This window comes from Pinus tabuliformis, chromosome 1_2, assembly GCF_031772625.1.
Source record: "Pinus tabuliformis cultivar Carrire ecotype Pingquan chromosome 1_2, CPIR1, whole genome shotgun sequence".
Classification (NCBI taxonomy): domain Eukaryota; kingdom Viridiplantae; phylum Streptophyta; class Pinopsida; order Pinales; family Pinaceae; genus Pinus; species Pinus tabuliformis.
Window position 1 is genome coordinate 411,855,971 of NC_142298.1, and position 22,146 is coordinate 411,878,116.

The 22,146-nt window shown below is 38.5% G+C and overlaps 1 protein-coding gene across 1 annotated transcript; it reads right to left on the reverse strand.

Annotated features, from left to right (window-relative positions):
• Positions 1–15,380: 15,380 nt before the first annotated feature.
• LOC149206083 (uncharacterized) lies at positions 15,381–21,238 on the reverse strand. The gene is made up of 2 exons (XM_089397586.1): positions 19,867–21,238; positions 15,381–19,567 (listed from the first exon to the last, which is right to left on the reverse strand). Exons 1-2 carry the CDS (start codon positions 21,236–21,238, stop codon positions 15,381–15,383), a joined length of 5,559 nt encoding a protein of 1,852 aa, XP_089253712.1.
• Positions 21,239–22,146: the final 908 nt, after the last annotated feature.

Below are 22,146 nucleotides of genomic sequence, written 5' to 3' on the forward strand. Positions count from 1 at the left end.
ACATGCAGAATAGCCATGCACATCAATATAAATAAAGCTCCACATTTTAAGAATATTTGTTTACAAATTACCAACAATTTCACCTTGTCTAATTTTTTATTGTAACAGGAGAAAATACAGACTTTGCAACTCTACTAATGTATGGATATTTAATTGCTTGGGGGGACTTGACAAGCCCATATAATTGAAGGATTGTATAATCATGGGATAACCCATTGAATGTATTTCACTTCTATAACCACCCAATCTATAGAAATTTATTTTATTACTACCATATCAAGATGAACTTTAACCTTGGCTTTGGATAGATGAGATTTATATCCTCTTCCTTATTCTCCACCTATGAAAATAGGGTTAAGGCCTAATTCCTTTGAGAGAATAGAAGTAGATAAATTTAGAGTTTGAGGAGATATATTATATTGTGAAAGGGTATGATATGATTTCAAGGATATTTTAGTGGTGGACAACACAATGGGTGAAGGAATAAAAAAAGAATCCACTGAGTGGGAGAAGGGTAATTGAGAGGTCAAGCCATGTCTTGGAGAGAACAACGGATAAGGTCCACCTTCAACCAAAACCAAAATTTCAAAAGAACCATTTAAAAGTTCAAAAGAAATAGAATGAAAAGAAAAATGGGTACATATATCATTAGTCTATGGGATCCCCTATTCCACTTACACTTGTCTCTCCTCTTTCGGTGTCAAGTGAAAACTCTAGTGTTGTGTAGTTCCAATAGATAGAGCCTCTACACAAGGAATGACATGCCTTTTTCCATCTATAGACACCAACCCTTCCTCTTCTAGCTGATCAACTAGAGGGTCTCCTTTCCTTCTATCCCATGATGGGGATCCATTGTTTTGTTGGATACTAAATGGAAAGGTGAACTCTTTGGATATATGGAAACGTACATGGAAATGTCTACACGTGGAGGGAATACCCTCATAATCCATTTTTTTTAGAATAACCCAATATATTGAGATTCATTTCTACTAATAACCTACATCTAGTATCCAATATTGGAAAAATTATAGCCACTTTTGTGATATTTGTTTCTCTATAAGACAAATATTATTCCTATAATATGACCAATTTATTTATGATATCTGACAAAACGTCCTTATATCAAAATTGAATGGGTACTCCCAATAACCTAACCCACATAGGGGCCTAGTCTAGCCCTTTCTTGTAGCATCAAAAATTAGTTTCCAGTGCTTCTATAGGAATAAATAGGAGTCAATTCTATTGTTCTTATCCATGACCTTTTTTTCAACTTCCGTAGAATTTAAGTAGAAGTATCTAACCACTAGTCAAAAGCATAAATTCTGGTAGGTCCCTTCCCTTTGAGCCCCATGATCAATCCACCCATCACTTCAAGAAAGTTAAATTACATTTTTTCCACTATTGTTCTCGAAAGCAATATTTTTTTCTTCTAGACTTGAATTTTCACACCATTTATTTCCTCTATTTACTAACCCTTCTAATCCTCCTCCTAAGGATAGATAATTCAAACTTCCTTTTGTTGAAACAATATATTTAGGTATTTTCAATAAATTAAAAACCCCATTATAGGATTCGTTTCCAAATCCTCTGCAATTATTCCACTATTAGTTAAAGTGAAAGTTGATTTATTCCTAGTATTGGTCCCAAGGGAATTTATTTGGAAGGATTATATAGCAACAATATCCTCCCAATATGAAAATGTTTGGGAACCATTTAGTGATGGCCCTTAGTGTTACAACAAGAATATTGAAACTCTTAAGGGTCTCAACTCTAACTATCAACCCGACATTCATACAATCTTAATAGGTGTATTCACTATGTGTTCATCATGACTTGTGTCATTTCCTTGATCTGATCGGATTAAAGAGAAGCTAAAATGAAAATATACCACTTTTTCTATCTAGGCTATAGGAAATTCTTATAAACCAATCAACAGAAAATAGACCAAATCTAGCATGGAGAAGAGGAAACAATAAAAGAAAATCTCTATTCTATCTTGCAAAAAGAAAATGATGGAAGGTAAACCCTAAACTAATTAAAGAAACGTAAATGAAAACAAGTAAACGTACTCTATTTTGTAGGAAATAAATCTATGCTAATTGCGGACCTAAGTCAATGACAGGAGAAAAACATAATCTAATTTGTAATAAATCAAAGAAAATAGTTTCAATAATTTTGGAGAAAAATCAATCCTAGTCTATGGTGTATGATCAACCAACTTATAGTTGAAATAAGAGATACAAACAAAAAACCCTAATTGCAGAAAGACAGTTACAATTAGTAGGGTAAAGTTTCTAAGGGGTGTCTCAAACTTTAAACTCTATCCTTAGTGTCTAATAAGCATTGTAATATGATAAGGAATGACAAACAAGCTTTCAAGACAAATCTAGAGTTGTTCTAAGGGCATCTACATACTACTACAAGAAGAACTTGTTTTGCTACAGGAAATAACCTAATAGTGAAGAAGGTGGAGGAAGGTTGTATAAGGGTAAATGAGCCTTTTCCAAGCTCAAACACCTCCAATTGACAAGTTCATGTAATGAATATGAAAATATAGGTTATCTTGTAGCTATGCAAAATAGGAGTTTATTTACAAAAAATGCATAGATATGTGAACAATAAGTAAAGAATAGTAATTTATGTAGTCTAGTGGATGAGAAAGAATATTAAATTACATAAGAGGACTATGTCTAAATTCACTAAGACAATATGCATGAAAAAATATTTTAAACAATTTTATCAACCTGCATAAAACAATATTAAGAACTAAAATGCCAAAAGTCTATATAGTTGAACTAATGCATGCAAAGTAAAAATTAAAAAATGGGGCCTAAGCACCTAGGTAGCGCCCTAAGAGAAAGAAACACAAATCCATTAAATAAAAATAGATTGGAAGCAAGGAAATGTTTTTCATTAATCAACCAATTTGCTAATAAATGGTGGATGATAGAAATGAGAATAACATGCAAAAATTCTTCACTAAATAATGCTACCTGTAATGCCTGAAATTTCAATCCCTAATAGGCTATTGAATCCTCTTATTTACAAAAATAATAGTTGGGGAGAAGCCTCCTTGAAGAGCAGACTGCTCCTTGTGGCCTCGGAGGTATAGGGAGGAGTAGTAATTTCTCAAGGCCAATGAGCTTTTGATCATCCTGCAGCAAGGATCAAGTATTTCATTTTTCTCTAGAATAGATTTCTTCTAATGAGATTGAATATTCTTAACATCCCTCACAATAAATGTATTATGCATACAATATATGAAAATAATATCTAACCTTCCTAAGAACATATTAAAGATGAAAACTACATTTTTAAGTGCAAAAGGAAATGCTGAATGTATGTAGGGAAGGTTAGATGGGACTTAATTTGTATCTAATTTGGAGGCACATCATAGCCATTTACTGAATATGTTGTTAATCCTTTGAGAAACTAAATGAGCTTCCTTTCCTTGTTATTGTTCATGTATGCCTCTTATGACTTTTCTAACATCTCATGCTAATGTGGATGCAGTCTCACCTAATGGATGGAAGCATACATGTTCTTCAATATCTCTCTAGTCATTTCCCTCCTCTAACTTGGTTTAGGACTTTGCTTGGGTCTCTTTTGTTATAACAGTTTAGGGTTTTAGGTGTAATAAGGATTTCTGTAGTAGAGAAAATATGCACACTTTCTTATTTTCAAGGATAGGAAACGACTTGCCACTAATTACTCCCTACAATTCCTCATCATTTTCCCACTTTCTGTCTCTTGAAAAAAATATCAAATTTTTTTCTTGCTCTACTTCTTTAACTCAAACTGTTCAAAATATAAAACTATTCTTGATAATTGAGATACTTTTGACACTCTTTCTTATGAAAAATATGAGTGGTGAGACCTTTTAATTACATATATTTCAAATATACCCTTGCCTTTTAAGTCATTTGAATCTTTTGTGGTTGTTTTGGGAAAAATATCAACTTCATCTTGTAATTTGTTTATTTCCTATTACAACACCTATAGGTTCTTCTAGTAATCCATATGTTTCCTGTAGTAGCTAGTTTTCATGTCGAGAGATGGAGGGTCCAAAAATTTTTTAATATATATTTTTTAATTTTTTGTAACAATATTCTATGCAAAAAAATTAGAGTACTTTGAGTTAAGTTAGATGGACCCCACCTATTTTGTATTTGATAAGGACAACCCACTTTCTTGCATATTATACACTTTTATCTTGTTCCTCTCCTACATGTGTAGGCGTATTTTGGAGAAAAGGTGAGTTTACCACTAGATGTCGCGTAAGCGACTCTAAATAAATTGTGGAAAGCCTATAGATTCACAAGCTCATGTAATCTGCTAAAACAAGAGACAAGACTCTACTTCTCCACTTTACAACGGAAGAACATAAAGATAAAACAAAATAATAATCGACAAGAGGAAGAATATCAATGGCACATAACACAATATTTATCCGAGGAAAGCCATAGCTCAAAAGCCCTATTATCTGTATTGTATTAATCCAGAAAACCAAGATGAAATTACAATGCTTGTTCTTTCTAGAACAATCCCAACACTTAGCAAATTCAATCTACAACTCATAATAAATCCCAAGGCCAAAGCTTAGCGTCTTCACATGCTCTCCAAGTCTTTATTCCAATGCACCCTTGGTCAAATAATTTGGATGAATATGATATGCTCTGCTCTACCTTGAGCTTAACCTGCATAAGTGTTTCCCATCCTCGATGTGATGAATTCCTTTGGCCAATATTTAGCCAAATTTCCAAGCATCCAAGCTTCTAAATATTTGCACAATTCTTGAGAGAATTAGCCCGTATTTAAATCCTTGCTACCCAATCCTTTCAAGGATCAGTTCTTGGTTGCATGCATTATCAGTGAACTTATAAAAATCTAAAACAAATAGTACATTGTCCCTACACTATAGTCTCAACTAGGTCTTTCTCAGAATCTACATGCATGTTTTTCTGATGCAGTAATCTTCAGTTAACCAGAGTAGCACTAGTTGAGTGTACTAATGTATCAACTGATAGTTAACTCACTATTAATTCCTCAAACAATTTGGAACTAATTTAACTGGACTTAACTCAATAAACTAAGCTAACTAATTATAACTCATAATTAACTCATCCTAGACCCCTATAATATAGGGATAACATATACATGACTTAAGAAAGAATTCCAAGTCAAAATTCCTAAGTTAACTAAGTCAACTCACTCTAGTTAACTATTACAAGTTATTATGAGAATAAAATTTGAATTTAATTCTTAATATAATTGAAGGACAAATTAAAATGGAATTTATGGATTCTATTTTTATCATTTCTTGTTTCTATTTTGAACATTCCCTCTCAACAAGAAAGGAATTCAACTCTATCCCGATCCTAAACCTTTGCAATTTTTTTCATGCAACACTTCTCTTGAGTGTTTTTTCTCGAGCAACTCCAGAAACAAAAAGAACATCCAACCTGGATTAGAATCATACCTCTGCCATCAAAGTTTCTGACTACTATTGCCTCTATTAATTGAAAACTACATGCTTCTATTGACTCTTCCTTTATGCACTGTTTTCAACCCTCTCTACATTCCTTCAGTATCTAACTACTCTAGCCTATGTCACTTTGATCTCTTAGTGCATAAATCCCATTGATTCCTCCCACTAGTATGTTCTTTGGGCTCCTATAGAAAGGTATGATCCATGAAATAAAATGACTCAGTGGACCCTGCCCAGTTTCAGCCCCCTTGGGACTATCACTTCAAATCATCCCACCTCTCACCTGGAGGTTTGGTTACATGTGATCCCTCTTCCCACTTGGGTCAAAATTTCCCCCTGCTGGAGGTCTCTGCATCACTGGATGCCCCCACTAGGTCTCCTCTCAGCTTATCTAATTATTTCTGCTCCACAATTGTCTGAGACTCATTCTTCTCTACTTGAGTGGAACTCTCCACTTGGTCTCCTCCCAGCTTCTCTAGTTGTCGCTGCTCCACAACTTCCTCAAGTTGCTTCTAAGGCTTCTCCAAGAGTTTAATGTTGAGAGGTAATTTACTCTCCCTCTCAAACAACAAGTCTCTAACCTTTGCATTTCTCCTCAAGGCTTCATACGCATCTTGAACCTCAAGGGCATACAAGTTCTTCAGCCTTGCACCAACATGTTTCACCTGTCCCATGGTGGTGTGTCCAAGAAAAAGCTTTCCCTTACTAAAAATCACATCATATCCATGGCCTTCCAATACCGTGACTGAAATAAGATTCATATTTATTCCTGAAACATAAATCACATATGTGATCCTAAGATGGGAGCCAGACTCCCTCTAAAAGGAAACCATAATGATTTTTGGTAGCTCTATACCTCTTGTCATCTTCAAACTCTATGCTTTGCTTGAGGTATTTCTCCTTAAAACCACTAAAGATATCTCTATTCCACATCATATAGAATGAGGCACTGTTGTCAAGATACCACATGCCTCCCATGGCAATTCTAGTCATCCATTCAATGAGAGTGAAATCAAGTTCGGATTGTGAAGCTAGAACCTCACCTGTTGTTGCTACTATGGACTCCTTCTTTCTTTATTTCTTCTATGGGGAGTTCTTCGCATAATGGACATGCTCATGACAGTGAACACACTTGATTTTCATATGTGTTGCATATAAAACAATCATGACTAGGGAAGCTCAAAAACAAAGAAGTATGACAGGGATTACAAAAAGGACCTATAACAACTTTTCGGTGCTTGAAAATGAAGTTGAATGTTCTATTTGCAATAATTTTGGTCATAAAGACTCTGAATGCAGGAGCAGGTTTCAGGAGAAAAAGGAACAAGCCACAAGCACCAAAACATGGAGAATAAAGGAACCTCAAACAGAAAGATGTGGGATAGCATTTTATGCAGAAGGACAGGAAAATCTATGGTACATTGACAGTGGATGTTCGAAACATATGACAGGTGATAAAGAAAAACTTGAATCTTATTCTACTTTAGAAAAGGGAAAGAAAGTTTCTTTTGGAAATGATACTCCTGCAACTATAAAAGGAAAAGGTATTGCTCCTTTGAAAGAAAAGGTCAAGGCTGGAAATGTTTTGTATGTTGATGGATTGAAGCATAATCTTCTAAGTGTCAGCCAGATGTGTGATCAAAAAACAGAGGTTATTTTCAGATCGAATGGATGTCTTGTTCGTGATCTTGATACAGGTAAAACAGTTCTCAAAGGCAAAAGAACTCCAAATAATCTGTACATATTTGAAGAAGGACAACAACAATGCTATCTTAGCAAGGATGAAGAGCACTGGTTATGGCATCGAAGGTTGGGACATCTAAGCTTCTCACAAATAAGGAAAGCATGCAAATATCAGGCAGTTCGCGATCTTCCAGATATCAAAATTCCAGACAACACCATATGCAAATCTTGTCAGTTTGGAAAGCAAACCAGAACTAACTTTCCAGAGAAGGAAGGATCAGCTAGCTTACCTCTTGAGCTAGTCCATACAGATGTATGTGGTCCATTTAGGAAAAGGACACCTCGAGGAGAAGAATATCTGATATTATTCATTGATGATTTCTCAAGGTTTGTTTGGTTAGGGCTTATGAAGCACAAAGATGAAGCATTCGAAAAATTCAAATCCTTCAAAGCATTGGCTGAAAATGAATCAGGACACAAAATCAAGTGCCTCAGATCTGACAGAGGTGGGGAGTTCACATCAAATGAATTTTTCGATTTCTGCGATGAACATGGGATAAGAAGAGAATTCTCTACAGCTAGAACTCCTCAGCAAAATGGGGTTGTGGAAAGAATGAACAGAACTATCCAACAAATGGCTCGCGCTATGCTCGATGAATCAGGTACTCCTGCAACCTTCTGGGGTGAAGCTGCACATGCTGCTGTTATCATTCTTAACAAAACAAATGTCCGAGTAAACAGCACTCAAACACCTCATGAGCTTTGGAGTGGTAAAACTCCTTCCGTGAAGCATTTCAAAATCTTTGGGAGCAAATGTTATATTAAGAATACTGATGAGCAACTTGGCAAACTTGAACCTAGAGCAGATGAGGGCATTCTTCTTGGTTATTCTCCACATAGCAAAGCATACAAGTGCTACAATAAAAGACTTGGCAGAATTGTTGACAGTATTGATATAGTGGTTGATGAGAAGGGATATATTCCTAGGCAAGTTCATCATGAAGAAGATGAAGGTTACTCTCAAAGGCGAAATGATGAAGAAGAAGAACCTCAAGAAGAAGAAGAATCTCAAGAAGAACCAGAGGAGCAGACAAGAATAGAAGAGAAGACTCCATCCAGATATGTCCAAAAGAATCATCCAGAATCTCAGATTGTGGGGCAGAAAGAAGCAGGAGTACAAACAAGAAGGACACTTGCAGAAGCTTCAAGCTACTTGGCTCTACTCTCCTCCATTGAACCACAAAATGTGAAAGAAGCATGCAAAGATGAATGTTGGGTCAAAGCAATGGATGAAGAACTTGAGCAAATCGAAAGGAACAACACTTGGGAATTAGTTCCTAGACCAAAAGATAAGAATGTAATAGGAACAAAATGGGTCTTCAAGAATAAGTTAAATGAAAATGGAGAAGTAATTAGAAACAAGGCCAGACTTGTTTGTAAAGGGTATGCACAACAAGAAGGAATAGATTTTGAAGAAACCTTTGCTCCTGTGGCAAGACTAGAGGCCATCCGAATGTTCCTTGCTCTCTCAAGCTTTCAAAACTTCAAGGTATTTCAAATGGACGTGAAATCAGCCTTCCTGAATGGAGACTTAGAAGAAGAAGTATATATTGAGCAGCCAGATGGGTTCATTCTTGGGAATGATCCAAACCTTGTATGCAGATTGAAAAAGGCTCTCTATGGGCTCAAACAAGCTCCAAGGGCTTGGTACTATCGGTTGGACAAATATCTTCACCAACAAGGCTTTTCAAAAGGATCAGCAGATAGCAATCTCTATATAAAAGTTGAAAATAACAAATTGCTAATTCTTGTTGTTTATGTAGATGATATTATTTTTGGCAGCAATGAAGAGACTATGAGTCAAAACTTTGCCTTGGTTATGCAGAAAGAATTCGAAATGTCACTTCTTGGAGAATTGACATATTTTCTTGGATTGCAAATCCAACAAAATGAAGGAGGTATCTTCTTGTCTCAAACCAAATACCTCAAGCAGATCTTGAAGAAGTATGGCATGGAAGAGTCAAAACCAGTATGTACACCCATGGTTACAGGATGCAGCCTCAGTGCAAATGATGAATCAGCAGCAGTTCACCAACCCACTTATAGATCCATGATTGGGAGTTTGCTTTATTTGGCAGGTACTCGACCAGATATTACACATGCAGTAGGAATGGTTGGAAGATTTCAAGCCAACCCAAAGGAAACTCATCTTCAGGCAGTCAAAAGAATCTTCAAATATCTTCAAGGGACCCAAAACTATGGCTTATGGTATCCTAGAAATACAGATCTCACTCTTCATGCTTACACAGATGCAGATTGGGCTGGAAGTGTGGATGATAGGAAAAGCACAAGTGGAGGTGCTTTCTTCATGGGTTCCAGATTAGTATCTTGGTTCAGCAAGAAACAAAGTTCGATTGCCTTATCTACAGCTGAAGCAGAATATGTGGCTGCAGCATCTTGTTGCACACAACTTCTTTGGATGATGCAGACCTTGCAGGACTTTCAAATCACTTGCACTCCACCTGTCTCTATCTTATGTGATAATACAAGTGCAATCAGCATTTCAAAGAATCCAGTCATGCACTCAAAGACCAAGCACATACCAATCAAGTACCATTTTCTTCGGGAACAAGTGCTTGAGCAGAAGGTCAAGTTGGAGTATGTTCCTTCTAAGGAGCAAGTTGCTGATATTCTCACAAAACCACTGCCCAGGGAAACTTTTGAATATCTCAGACAAAAGCTGGGAGTAGTTGATGCTTCATCCTGTTGTTGAAATTTGTTTGTTTTACAGAAAAGTTGGTATACGCAGGTTACGGAAGGGGTATGCGCGTATACACGCGGATTCATGATGGGTAAGTCGCGTGTATTCTGGACGCTTGTTGCAGAAAGAATATCAGCGTACATACGCTGTTTTATACAGGATAAAACGCGTATATGAAGTTCTAAACAGCAAGGGAAAACTCTGAAGTTCTGAACAGCAATGGGAATGTCAGAATTATTCAGGCACAGTTTCAGGGAGTGCAACAGGCACAGGTTCAGGGGGAGCAGCTCAAAAGTCTCATAAAGCATTGTTGGCATTCAGATGTTTTGGTTGTTGGTTTCAGGAGAAGGAGCTCAGAAAGAAATTCTAGTTGCTGATCTAACAAGATGTTTATCAGATGCTACTGGTGTCTTTCCTAAGTCTTGGTCTAGATCTGTTGTCTCTATGTCATGTATCTCTCTTGTCTCTTTTATGGTGTCAAGGTCATGTAACGGCCTTTGTTGGTTTCCCCACTATGCCTGGGATGAATGCTGTAATATAAAGTGGTTGTTTCTGATATGTTATGGTTGTATGTATTGAGTCCTTGATGATAGAAAGGTCCCTTATGGTGTATAAGTCTTGGTTCTTGTTGAAGAACATCTTTTGCAGATCTGGCCTACTGTCAGGGGGAGCACGAGTCAGCACAGCCAAGCAGAGGTATCAGCATGTCCTCAGGGGGAGCATAGCCCTTTGCCCTTGATGTTAAAGGGGGAGAGTGACTTGGTGTGGTGGTTGCCATCAAGTCCAAAGGGGGAGATTGTTGGCATTATGATTCAAGTGTTGTCCTTGATGGCAACTCACTCAGTGGATGGTACAGGTGCTCAGAGGTTGGTACAGGTGATGGCAACTTAATCAGAAGACAGATCTCAGTACAGCATGCCAAGGAAGCTCATACACGCCGTTTCGTTAAGCCCAAGTCGCGTGTACACGCTAGTTCGATTCAGAAAAAGCGCGTGTATGTGGAAAGGTTCCTTTGGTTCATGGTGGTTAGTCCTTGGAAGTTGTGCCTATGATTTCGGACCATTATGTCTCGACGGGCGTGTCGATCCCTAGTTTTAAAGTTGATGGTATTGTGTTACTATGGTTTTGACTCTTGGTATTGAGAAAGGCCTAAGGCTATATAAGGAGAAGAAGATCATTAGGCAAATATCATCTTTCGACAAGGCTTGAACATCTAAGAGAGAAAGAGATCTGATATGCAGGTTCTGAGTTGCTTGATCTAAGTCAAGGAGAGATCACATCGGTTGATGGAAGACTAGATCTAAGGATAGATCGGGATCTAATGGTTTGAAATGCACTATCATGATATGGTTGATTATGCGTATTTCTAGATCTGCATATTGTCGCAATGTTACGTTCTGGGTCTAACTAATATCTGGTACAGCTGCAAATTGAGAAAGTTTATTTTTAGATCTGTACGCAGGTTGGCTTCGGTAAAAGAGCGTGTACACGCGGGTTCTGCTCATTAAAGTAGCGTATATCTTTTGAAGCTTGATTTTGGGTTTACAGTGGGGTCTGACTGTTATTGCAGAGTTCTGTAGTCTGCTCTGTGTTCTGGTAACTGGTGATTGACAGGGTTCAGTAGTTCAGTGATTCAAAGTTTGGTTGTCTTATGCTTCAATGATCTGTTGTGGAAATTGAATGAATTGTGGTCTTCAGATTGTAATGTTGTGCTTCAGGAATATCCAAGTCTGAAAATGTATGAAAAGTGATACCTGGAAGAAGGAAGATTGTAGGTCAGCACCTACGTACTAGTATCTTGGCTAGTACAAGAGCAAAGGGGGTTGGAGCTCCCTTCCAAGGAAGTTTGGAGAACGAGAGAAGGTTGAAGCCTTCTGCAGGTTGTAGCCTGCGTACTGGTATAAGGCTGCACCAGTACAAAAGATTGTAAACTGAAGTTTCATATTAAAGAAAGATAGAGACAACTTGCAGCAGGTGGTTTTCACCCACATTGGGTTTCCACCTTATATCTTGGTGTTCATGTGTGTGGCTTTTTATCTGTTTTGTTATACTGCACATGTTTACTGTTAATATGATGAATAATGTCCCGATGCACTTAATTGAAGAATAAGCTAACTAAATTGTGAGTTTTCTGCTTATACGCTGTTTTACTTCGTCACAGTAGCGTGTACACGCTGGTTCACTTAACTGAAGTAGCGTATATGTTTCTGGGCATAGAAAAAGTTTGATTACTCTGATAATACTGATTCACCCCCCCCTCTCAATATTATTTCCAACATGACGAATCAACTTGCAATTGAGAAAAGGCATACAAACAATAAACCCTAATTGCATAAAGATAGTTACATCTACCAGGATAAAGTTTCTAAGGGGCTCTGAACCTCTAAACTCCATATCTAAGTTCTAATGAATGTTGTAATATTCTAAGAAATGATAAACAATCTTTTGGTACCAATGTAGAGTTTTCTTGAGGCAATATGTGTAGTACTATAGGATGACCCTGTTTTTCTACAAGAAAAAATCAAGAGAAGTTTTATGAGGTCTAAATATGTTGTGAAGGGTGAAGAAGGTAAATGAAGGTCTTAGAAGGGTTAAGGAACATTTTCCAAGTTTAGGTATCTCAAATTGATTAGTTCATAAAAGGAATAGGAAAATTTGGACTCTCATATACTTGTACTAAACAAGAATTTATTTACACAAAATGTAAAAATATGTGAACAATTAAATAAAAACAATCTAGCTAAGATATTACATGAGAAAGAATAATAATTTCATGAAATGGTTATGGATAAATTAACTAAGATAAGATTCATGAAGAAAAATTATAAACAAACATATTTATGAACCTTCAAAAAAATATTGAGAACCATAATTTCATATATATATATATATATATATATATAATTGAACTAATGCATGAAAAATAAAAATAAAAAAGAAGCTATATTGCACCCTAACACAAGGAGACTCAAGTCCCTTAAATAAAAATTAGTGTGGAAGTCGATGGAGTGATTTTCATCAATCAAACAATATGGTGATAAGTATGATATAACTAAAAATAATACGAAAAAATACTTCGCTAACTACTATTGAGTCTAACCTTTAAAAAATATCCATAATGGGCTACTCATGTATTATTTATACAAAAATAGTTGAGGGGAAAGCTCCATGAAGAAATGATTATTTCCCTCCTAAAGTCCTAGAAAATAGGATCTAATTCCCTATGACCTTGCAATACAAGGAGGGGTAGTAATTACTCTAAGAAAACTAATTATTGTTCATACTGTAGTAGGGACCAGGCCCACTAATTTCCACAAGTCCATATTTCATGTGATCTACATCAAATATCCTCAATATCCTATGCAATAAATGCATTAGGAACATAAGATATAACCTTCCTAAGAACTCATTAAAGTTAAAAAATGTGGAAGAAAAGTTTCAATGTGCCTAGGAAAGGTGACGTGAGACTTGATTGATATATAATTAGGATTCCCATCACTTAGTTCCTGAGAGATCAAAAAGTTAAGTTGTGCATCACCAAACAAAAACTATCTTGAACCTACTCTCCGTGTCCATGGTTCTTTCCACAAACTAGCACATAGGATCCTTCTAACAAAGAAGTAACTAGAAAATAATACAAAGAGTAACTGGCATGTTGTAAAAAAGACACATTGGGAGAAACCTTAGGTGAAATTCCAACCATCCATTGATCCTAAGGTAGCGAATCCTCTATGGGGTTACCTTAGATCTACTCCACAATGACACTTTTACCTAGAACCTTTCCTTAATACACAAACCTAATGAGGCATCTTTAATGAAAATCTCACCTGTATAAAAAACTGTCAGTAACTCCAAGAATCCTTCTATCATTCCACAAACATCACTAACAAATGTTTCCGACCAAATCTCTTTTTTCTCTCCACAACATTCTCCCCTTCTCCATGACAACCTACAATAGAAAATGCATTCATATAGCTAGTTTTTTCATGGTAGGCTACTTGTGCAATCCTTCGCCTGCTCCTCTAAACATTCATTTGACCCCGAGGTTGAGTCTCTCATAGGGTTGAGCCCTGTCTCCTTCTCTAATCCATCCATGACCATGACACCACTTTAAGTTGTGGCCCCATTCTCCAATCTCAATGTGGATCTATAGCCAAGGCAACTATCTCGAAAAGGTTGAATGTTGTTTTTTTTTTTCTCTGTAAATGCTAATTCTATTTAGAAAGTGAAAAAATATGTACAGTAAGGTTAAGTCCTCAGAGGAGGCCTAAGCCAATCCTCAGCCAGAAAAATAGGGATTTTACAATTTAGCCCTTCAGTCAAAATTACAATGTAGTCCTGCTGACTAGATTTAGCATACTTACAATTTTCTTGGCCTGCATTGACGGCCAGTACAAAAAAACCTCCGGCATAATCATATGAAAGAGTAGACTAGTCATCAACCACTAACTTCTGACTCAAAACCATAAGAACAAAAAAACAAAACGTATGAGCAAGAGAGCCTCCCGTCAAGAAGTTACTGTGCTCAACCGACATGTCCTGGCAAAGGTGGCGTGTCCTCCTTTTCCTGGCTGGTGGAGGCAAGCCAGGTAACGAAACCATCTTCATCCAGAACTGGTTCGCCATCCGTATGAGTAACCAGCTGCAGAACTCCGGAATTTCGTTGAGAGGGTCCGCAAATTAAAACGTCTTCCTGAGCTGGAGTCGGTTGCTGAGTCTGTTCCGGAGCCGGGGCGACTTCCTGCCTATGGTCCACATGATAAACTCGTCCTGATAGGTCCCCGAGCAAGATGCTGTCATCTTGTGAAGGAGCGTAATCAGAAGGAGTCGAGCTAGAAGAATTACCCTCCTCTTCAGAGACAAAAACTATGAAATTGATTGTCATAATGGGTCTATTGAGCTGACTCTGGAAGGAGAAGCTGGAGGTCTGAAATGAGTTGTTCGGACGAGACCTATCCGGTTCCGACGTCGGAGATGAGGGCGGAGTAGATGTAATAGGATCAACAATCTGAGGCACGGGACAAGCACGGCCTCCTCTATTTCCTGAATTACTTCCCCTACAAGGGATGCCTCTTCTACGCAGCATGGTTGCGAGGGCAGAGAACCAATGAAGACAAATGAAATGAAGTTGACTAGGAGCAGAGAGAGCTCTGAAAATCCCAGGGCGTCTCTAGTGCCGATCAATCAACCAAACCCAAATGACAATGCGCCAGAATTGAGGCGACATAGCCCTATAAAACCCTGAAGCATTAATGGCATTGCGCTGATCCAAAGCCCGGAACCAGAGAGCTATCATAGTTGCTATGCTCGAAATGAATTCGAGCCAACTCCGAGGCTGCAACAGAGTTAATTCGCTCACCTTGAACCTGTTAAATCTACCTACGACCTGTACCATGCAGTCCGCCGGCCTGCCATCCATGGGGCCAACTGTCTGTCCGTTGTGGTTTTTCATTGATAGCTGGAGGGATCACCCGCATCCGGGTGGGTTCTCTTGATCTGAGCTTTGTCCCTAGTGACAATCTCCTGGATTTTGGCAATCTGGTCCTCTGAATCTAGGCTGGAAATAGAACCTTCAAAGTAACCGCTCTTAGCTTCCACTCCAAGGTTGGCAAGAAAGTCAGCGAGCTTATTGCCTTCCCTTCTGATGTGTTTGCAAGAAATTGCTTGATGCTGAGACAGCCAGTTGTTGATCAACTCCAACCTCTGGGCCATTCTCCAACTATTGCTTACTTTGTGTATGGGAGAACCGTGCAACATTTTGATGATCATTCTGATTATGATTTGCGAATCCCCTTCAACAATGAGAGGAAAGAAACCTTTTCTTTGGGCTAATTTAAGACCTCTCCATAATCCCTCCAATTCTGCTGAGTTATTAGTGTCCCAGCCTATCGATCCCATGAAGATACAGTGAGGATTGCCATTATGATCCCTGAAGACTCCTCCATATCCTGCCTTCCCTGGATTTCCTTTAGAGGCGCCATCAAAATTAAGCTGGAACATGTTGATGGGTGGCGGAATCCAGGTGTTTAATTCCTGTCCCTGCATTATGTGGTTCTTTATCCCAGTGAACATTTGATTTATCGGAATCCCCCAGTTGTCCCATATTATTTTTTCCTGAGGTGAAGTGGGAAGGTCTTCTGAGTGCCAATCTCTAATTAAGAGAGTCTCCATGATATTCTGATGAAATTTATTCCAGAGTTGCTCTAGAGACATAGATTGATTTTTGAAAATTCTTCTATTACGCTCTTTCCATATGTTCCACATTAATAGTCCAGGTATAAGATGCCATAGAGTATTAAGGAAGTTGCTTTGAAAAGGCTGTTGACCCCATTTGCACATAGTCGCTTTGAGATCTCCCTGTACTCTGCCCTCTTTTTGACAGCGAAAAGCTACCTTCTCCCAGAGTTTTCTTCCAATTTGGCATGTCTGCATAAGATGTATGGCTGTTTCCTCCTCCTTTCTACACATTAGGCATATAGATGGTCCTGAGAAACCTCTTCTTCTAAGATTATCCCAAGTTAGAATTCGATTATGACAAAGAAGCCATAAGAATGTGGAGACTTTCGGCCAGTTGGATGAACGCCAAATTTCCTCCCAAAGTTTATCTTTGTTGAGCCGATCTTGGATAATGATTTTGTATGCTTCCTTTGTGGTAAAGATTCCTTTCTCTTCATAACCCCACCTGAGGGTGTCCATACCTTCTGAGATAGTGATTTGCCTCTTTTGAAGTTCTGTATTAAGGTATTGCTTCGTTTGCTCAGAGCAGTTTGATAGAAATTGATTTGCATTTTTCCATTGCCTATGCTCTTGAGTGGTACCTGTTCTCCAGAATTGGCTGACTGTGGCGTATTGATTCATTTCCCATTCTGGAATTTGATGATCTTGTAGAATGTCTCTTAATCTTGGTAATTGTTGCCATGAGTCTTCCCAGAATCGCGCAGTGGTTCCATTTTTAATTTCCCAAAAGCTGTGTCCTTGTATGAGGCTCCTGTGTTGTATGGCTGAATTCCAAAATACCGAACCCGTACTTAGCTCTGTCATTCGTATTCGTTCTTCCATAGGACAGTTGCTTGTATATTTGGCTGTCCAGAGAGAGGCCCATGGAGTGCTGGGATGGGCAAGCCATCTCCACCAGATTTTTGCTCCCATTGCTTTGTTACTGTGCTCAGGGTCCCTTAACCCAATACCTCCTGCTATTTTAGGAAGACAAACTTTATCCCATTTCACCAAAGCCCATTTTCTATTTTGCCCCGAGCTTCCCCATAGAAAATTGCGTTGAAGAGTCTTGATTTCTTTGAGAACCCATTTTGGGGCAGCTAGTATGGAGAATAGATAGAGGGGCATGGATTGAAGGACCGCTTTGATGAGAACAATTCTGCTAGCCATATTCAGAGCTCGATTAGTCCAGAGGGTGAGTCGAGACTCAAGTTTTTCCAGCAGTTGCTTCCAGGAAGAGTGCTTAAGAGCTGAGGCCATTAAAGGGGCACCTAGATATTTGGAGGGCAGAGAGGCAATAGTGAATCCCAAAATTCGTCCAATAGATCTTTGTGTGGGCACAGGGGTATTGAAGAAAAAGATTTGGGATTTAACTCGATTTATGAGGGCTCCTGAAGCATCAGAAAAGGTTGACAGGATAGATTTGAGGATACGAGCTTCTTGCACTGAGGGATGGCCAAAAAGCATATTATCATCTACAAATTGCTGATGGGAGTAGGCGGGGGAATGATTGAAAGAAAGGCCTCGTAATTGCTGGGCAAGCCTGGCCGAGGTGATATTTCTGCCTAGTCCCTCTGCCATAATTACAAAGAGGAAGGGAGATAAGGGGTCGCCTTGTCTTATACCTCTGGAGGGACGGTAAGTTGCTGAGGGAATACCATTAATTAAGACAGAGAAAAAAACTGAAGATAGAAGGTTGAAGATCCATCTGACCCATGAGTGTGCAAAACCAAAAGCTAAAAGGATTTTTTGAATATAAGCCCAACTAAGACTGTCAAAAGCTTTGGATAAGTCTAGCTTGAGCAACATACCTGGTTTCTTGGTTTGCTTTAAGGAGTGAATTATCTCATGCGTTAGAATAATCCCGTCCGTTATTTGACGCCCTTCGACATAACCCGATTGCTCGGGCGATATAATCAGAGGGAGCAGCGGCTTTAGTCTTGTTGCTATTACTTTAGAAGTAATTTTGTAGATGATATTACACAACGCAATTGGTCTATATTTGTCTGGAGTGTTGGAGTCTTCCCCTTTTGGAATTAAGGCTATGAAGGTAGCATTTAATCCAGGATACATCCATCTGAGTGCTCTAGATTCCTCTACTACCTGCCAGACTTCATCCTTTATCAAGTCCCAGAACTTATGAAAAAAATTTGATGTAAAACCATCCGGTCCCGGCGCCTTGCCTTCCTTCAGATTCCGCACAGCTTCTTCAACTTCTTCTAAGTTAATGGGCTTGAGGAGAAGACTGTTATGTTCCTCTGTTATTATCCTTGGTATGTTCTTAATTAGCTTGTTGATGGCCGACATTCTATTAAAATCGGGCTCCTGATGCGCCTTCTTGAAGTAACTCAGGAATTCCTCTTCAATGCCTTCATGAGTTTCAATTTTATCCCCCTGTTCATTTTTAATGTGAGAAATGTAATTTACCATTCTACGCTGCACCGTTGTTTTATGAAAAAATTTAGTGTTCTTTTCTCCATTTTTTAGCCATCTGATCCTTGATTTCTGTCTCCATAATATTTCCTCCTGTTTAGCCCTTTCTATGATTCTAGATTCTAAGACTTGCTCCTGCTTGGTTAATTCCTCCGTGCGCCCTTCAGTGATGATGGTTTGCTGGATTTTCTTCATTTCTGTGTTGAGGGAGGCTTGTGCTGTGAAGATGTTGCCAAATGTATTGTGATTCCATCTTTTGATTACCCCTTTAAGATGCTTAAGCTTTTGCTGAAACCTGGCCATTCTGGTGCCTTCAGAGGGATTGAAGTGGAGCCAAGTGGATCTTACTAGCCTCTCAAAGTCCGGGTGAGTTAACCAGAATTCTTCAAAACGAAAGGGACGTTTGAGATTGTTACCTGGCCTATTCCATTGCAGTTCGATAGGCCAATGATCTGAACCTGAGAAAGGAAGTATGGATGCCGTAAATTCCCCTCCTAAGTGAACTGCATTATCTGAGATGAGGAACCTGTCAAGACGCGACGCAATCTGCTGCTCTCCCTCTCTTTTATTACTCCATGTGAAGAGACCATTGCCTGTAGGGACATCCACCAGCCAGTTATTTTGAATAAAAGTTTTTAGTAGATTGCCATCATTATTTGTTCTGCTTCTGCCTCCACGTTTTTCTTCTATGCTCGCTGTCATGTTGTAGTCACCTCCCGAAATCCAAAGTGGATGAGGCCTGTCTGAGCTGAGATCTGATAGTGTATTCAGGATCTGAGCTTTTTGAGCTATGTCCTGAGGAAAATATACATTTGTTATTAGCCCATGGATATTGGAACCTAAGAGATGAAAGGTTGCCTGGATGAAGCTTTTGTTGGCTTGAATATTATTTAACTGTATGACTCGCGCATCCCAGAGGATTGCAAGTCCTCCCGAAGCTCCCTGAGCATCAACAGCTACTACATGCCCCCCTGGCCATGCTTTCACTGCTATTTTTTCCAAAAAAATTGAACTACATTTCGTTTCCTGTAAGAAAAGAATGCTTGGTTTTTCTTGCATCAGCATATTTTTTAATAATCTACCTTTCCTAGGGCTATTGAGCCCTCTGATATTCCATGATATTAACTTCATTGAGAAATTTGGGGGTGTGGATTGAAATACTTGGTCAGTTTGGCATACCTCCCTGACTCCACTAAAATCTCTCCGATCTTGATAGTTCTTTCCAAAGTGGATTTCCTACCTCTTTTCTTATTGTCCTTGGTGATAAATTTTCCATCCCATGGACTTCCTATTTGGACTCCTAGCGAATATTTCTTCTGTGCTCTGTTCAGAACTTCTACTAGGTTATCCACTTGCTTTTCTGGTATCTTTTCAAAGTTCCCTGTCTTGCATGCGTGTTCCAAACCTAGAATGTCCAGCTCCCCTATATCTAAGGGTTCCGGATCTTCTTCCATATTTTGAGGTGCTTGCGAGGTATCCTCTCGCTCCTGTGAAGATTTCTCATGTGGCTGCGAATATTCAACGTCCATTCCTTGAGAATGCCATGGCAGGGTTTTAGCTGGAGAGATCAAGTTGACTTGCTTTTGGATTTTCTTCCCTTCTTGCCCCGATGTCTCGCCTGGTTGTTCTTGATGGACCTCTTTGTCTTTCGCCTTTTCCTTCTCCTGTTCTTGCTCGTCGTCCTTGTCCAGTGCTTCGAAACTGTTGCTTGTTGTGGGCTTTGCCTTATTGACTGGATTTACTTTGGAGTTGCCTGTTGTTTTCTTGTTTCCTCTCCTTCGATTTGTTACCTTGGTGAATCCATCTGTAGTTTGATTGTCAGAACTATCTTGGGGAGAGGGTATCTTATTTTGAGGACAGTCTCTGTAGAGATGCCCTATTTCATGGCATTTCCTGCATCTAAAGGGCACATGTTCATAATCTATAACTTGAGTCCATTCAGAGTCTTCATGAAAGAAACTTACCGTGTCTGGCAGCGGTTGCTTGAGATCCATATAGACACAGATCCGAGCATAGGATGTATATCTGCATAGCTTTGTTTCTTCTGCGATCTTTACAAACTCGCCAATAGCATTCCCGATTTCTTGTAGAGACTTTTCTTCCCAGTATTCCCACGGTAGTGAATAAAGCCTTATCCACACTGGCGCATAGCTCAGATCCTCCTTGTCTGGGTTGAATCTTTCAACCCAGCCTTTCAGGTATAATCCAGCTGAATTAAAGAAATAAGGACCCCCATCCAGAATCCTATTGCGGTCTTCCAGGCAGTTAAAAACTGCAGTGAAGAAACCCTTGGCTCCTAGATGCAACGAGATGTGCCCCTTAGGATGCCATTTGGTGTTGATCCAGCTTCTCAGCGCTCTCTCCGTCGGCCATATTCCTATGAATTTACCGATTAGCGCATGATCTCTCATGTACTGTATCCTGGCATTGATGCGTTCACTTGGGAAGTCCACCCTTGGTTTATGGACCGCTACAGGCTTGCAGGTTGAAGAACTTGCCTTACTCCTTTCATCTGCGTCAATGTCCTTTCCTTTCTTCTGTCTGTTGTCGATGGCGTTGCCGCTGATGTCCTGTTCCTTCTCTTTGTCGGCCGTAGGCCGTGCTCGGTTGTCCGGATCGGGGGGAGGCTCCTGGCCCTCCCCCTGGGGGGTTTGCATTTTCCTGTTCCTTATGGGCGCTTCTTCTTGCTCGTTGGCTCAGCAGACTCTGCCCGCTGTACCCAGATTGACAGTCCTGCCGATTTCAGGTTTCACAGAAACCCTAGGGCAGGTTGCAGCATCCGTTCCTCACCCATGTTTTGTTTTTTTCGAAAAGGTTGAATGTTGTTATAAGTATGTCTATCTATTTTTTTATATCCTAGATTTCATATAAAATATTAGATGTTTATAAATTTGGGTTGATAATAAGTTTTCAAAAATGAAAAAGTTTTTTCATTATAAAATGAATTTAAAATTTTATTTAAGAATAAATAAATTCTTATTCAAAAGGAAATAATATATATGTATATATTATAAAAAAAATGTTTTTATATTAATTTATAATAATCTTATTAACTATCCTTTGTGTCAATTATTCATGATGAAAGAACGTGACTTTTATTTTTCTAAACAAGGTAAAGTATAGAAATATATTTTATTTTCAATGATGAAGTTATATTTAAAATTTTTATATTTTGATTATAAGTTTCAATTTTAAGTTACTGATTTTCAATAAACGGGGTAATTGCAAAGATAAAGATGATTGGGGTAATTATATACATAGAGATTATTTATAGATAAAACTGGTTGAATGCTCTTACTTTTCTAAATTCAATAAATGTTTCACTTAATCGATTGAAATAGAATATAGCATCCATGGAATATGCCTACAATTTTTTGGGATGCGTTCGTGTTACAAATCCTAGACTTAAACAACTATTTCTGATGGTTTGGTCATTTAGAAGAAAAGATAATAAAGTGCATATTTTCAAGGTTTGATCATAATTTTTAATACGTTGTTTGGATCTATTACTCCACACATCACGTTTTTTTATTATTATTATTAACAAGGTAAAAAGATAAGTGCA

Excerpts from the sequence above, each read along its gene's own strand:
- LOC149206083 (XM_089397586.1), bottom strand. The coding sequence starts at position 21,238 with ATGCAAACCCCCCAGGGGGAGGGCCAGGAGCCTCCCCCCGATCCGGAC. Across the intron at positions 19,568-19,866 it reads GCTAGGAGTCCAAATAGGAA|TGAAAGCATGGCCAGGGGGG; the intron begins GTCCATGGGATG and ends AAAAAATAGCAG.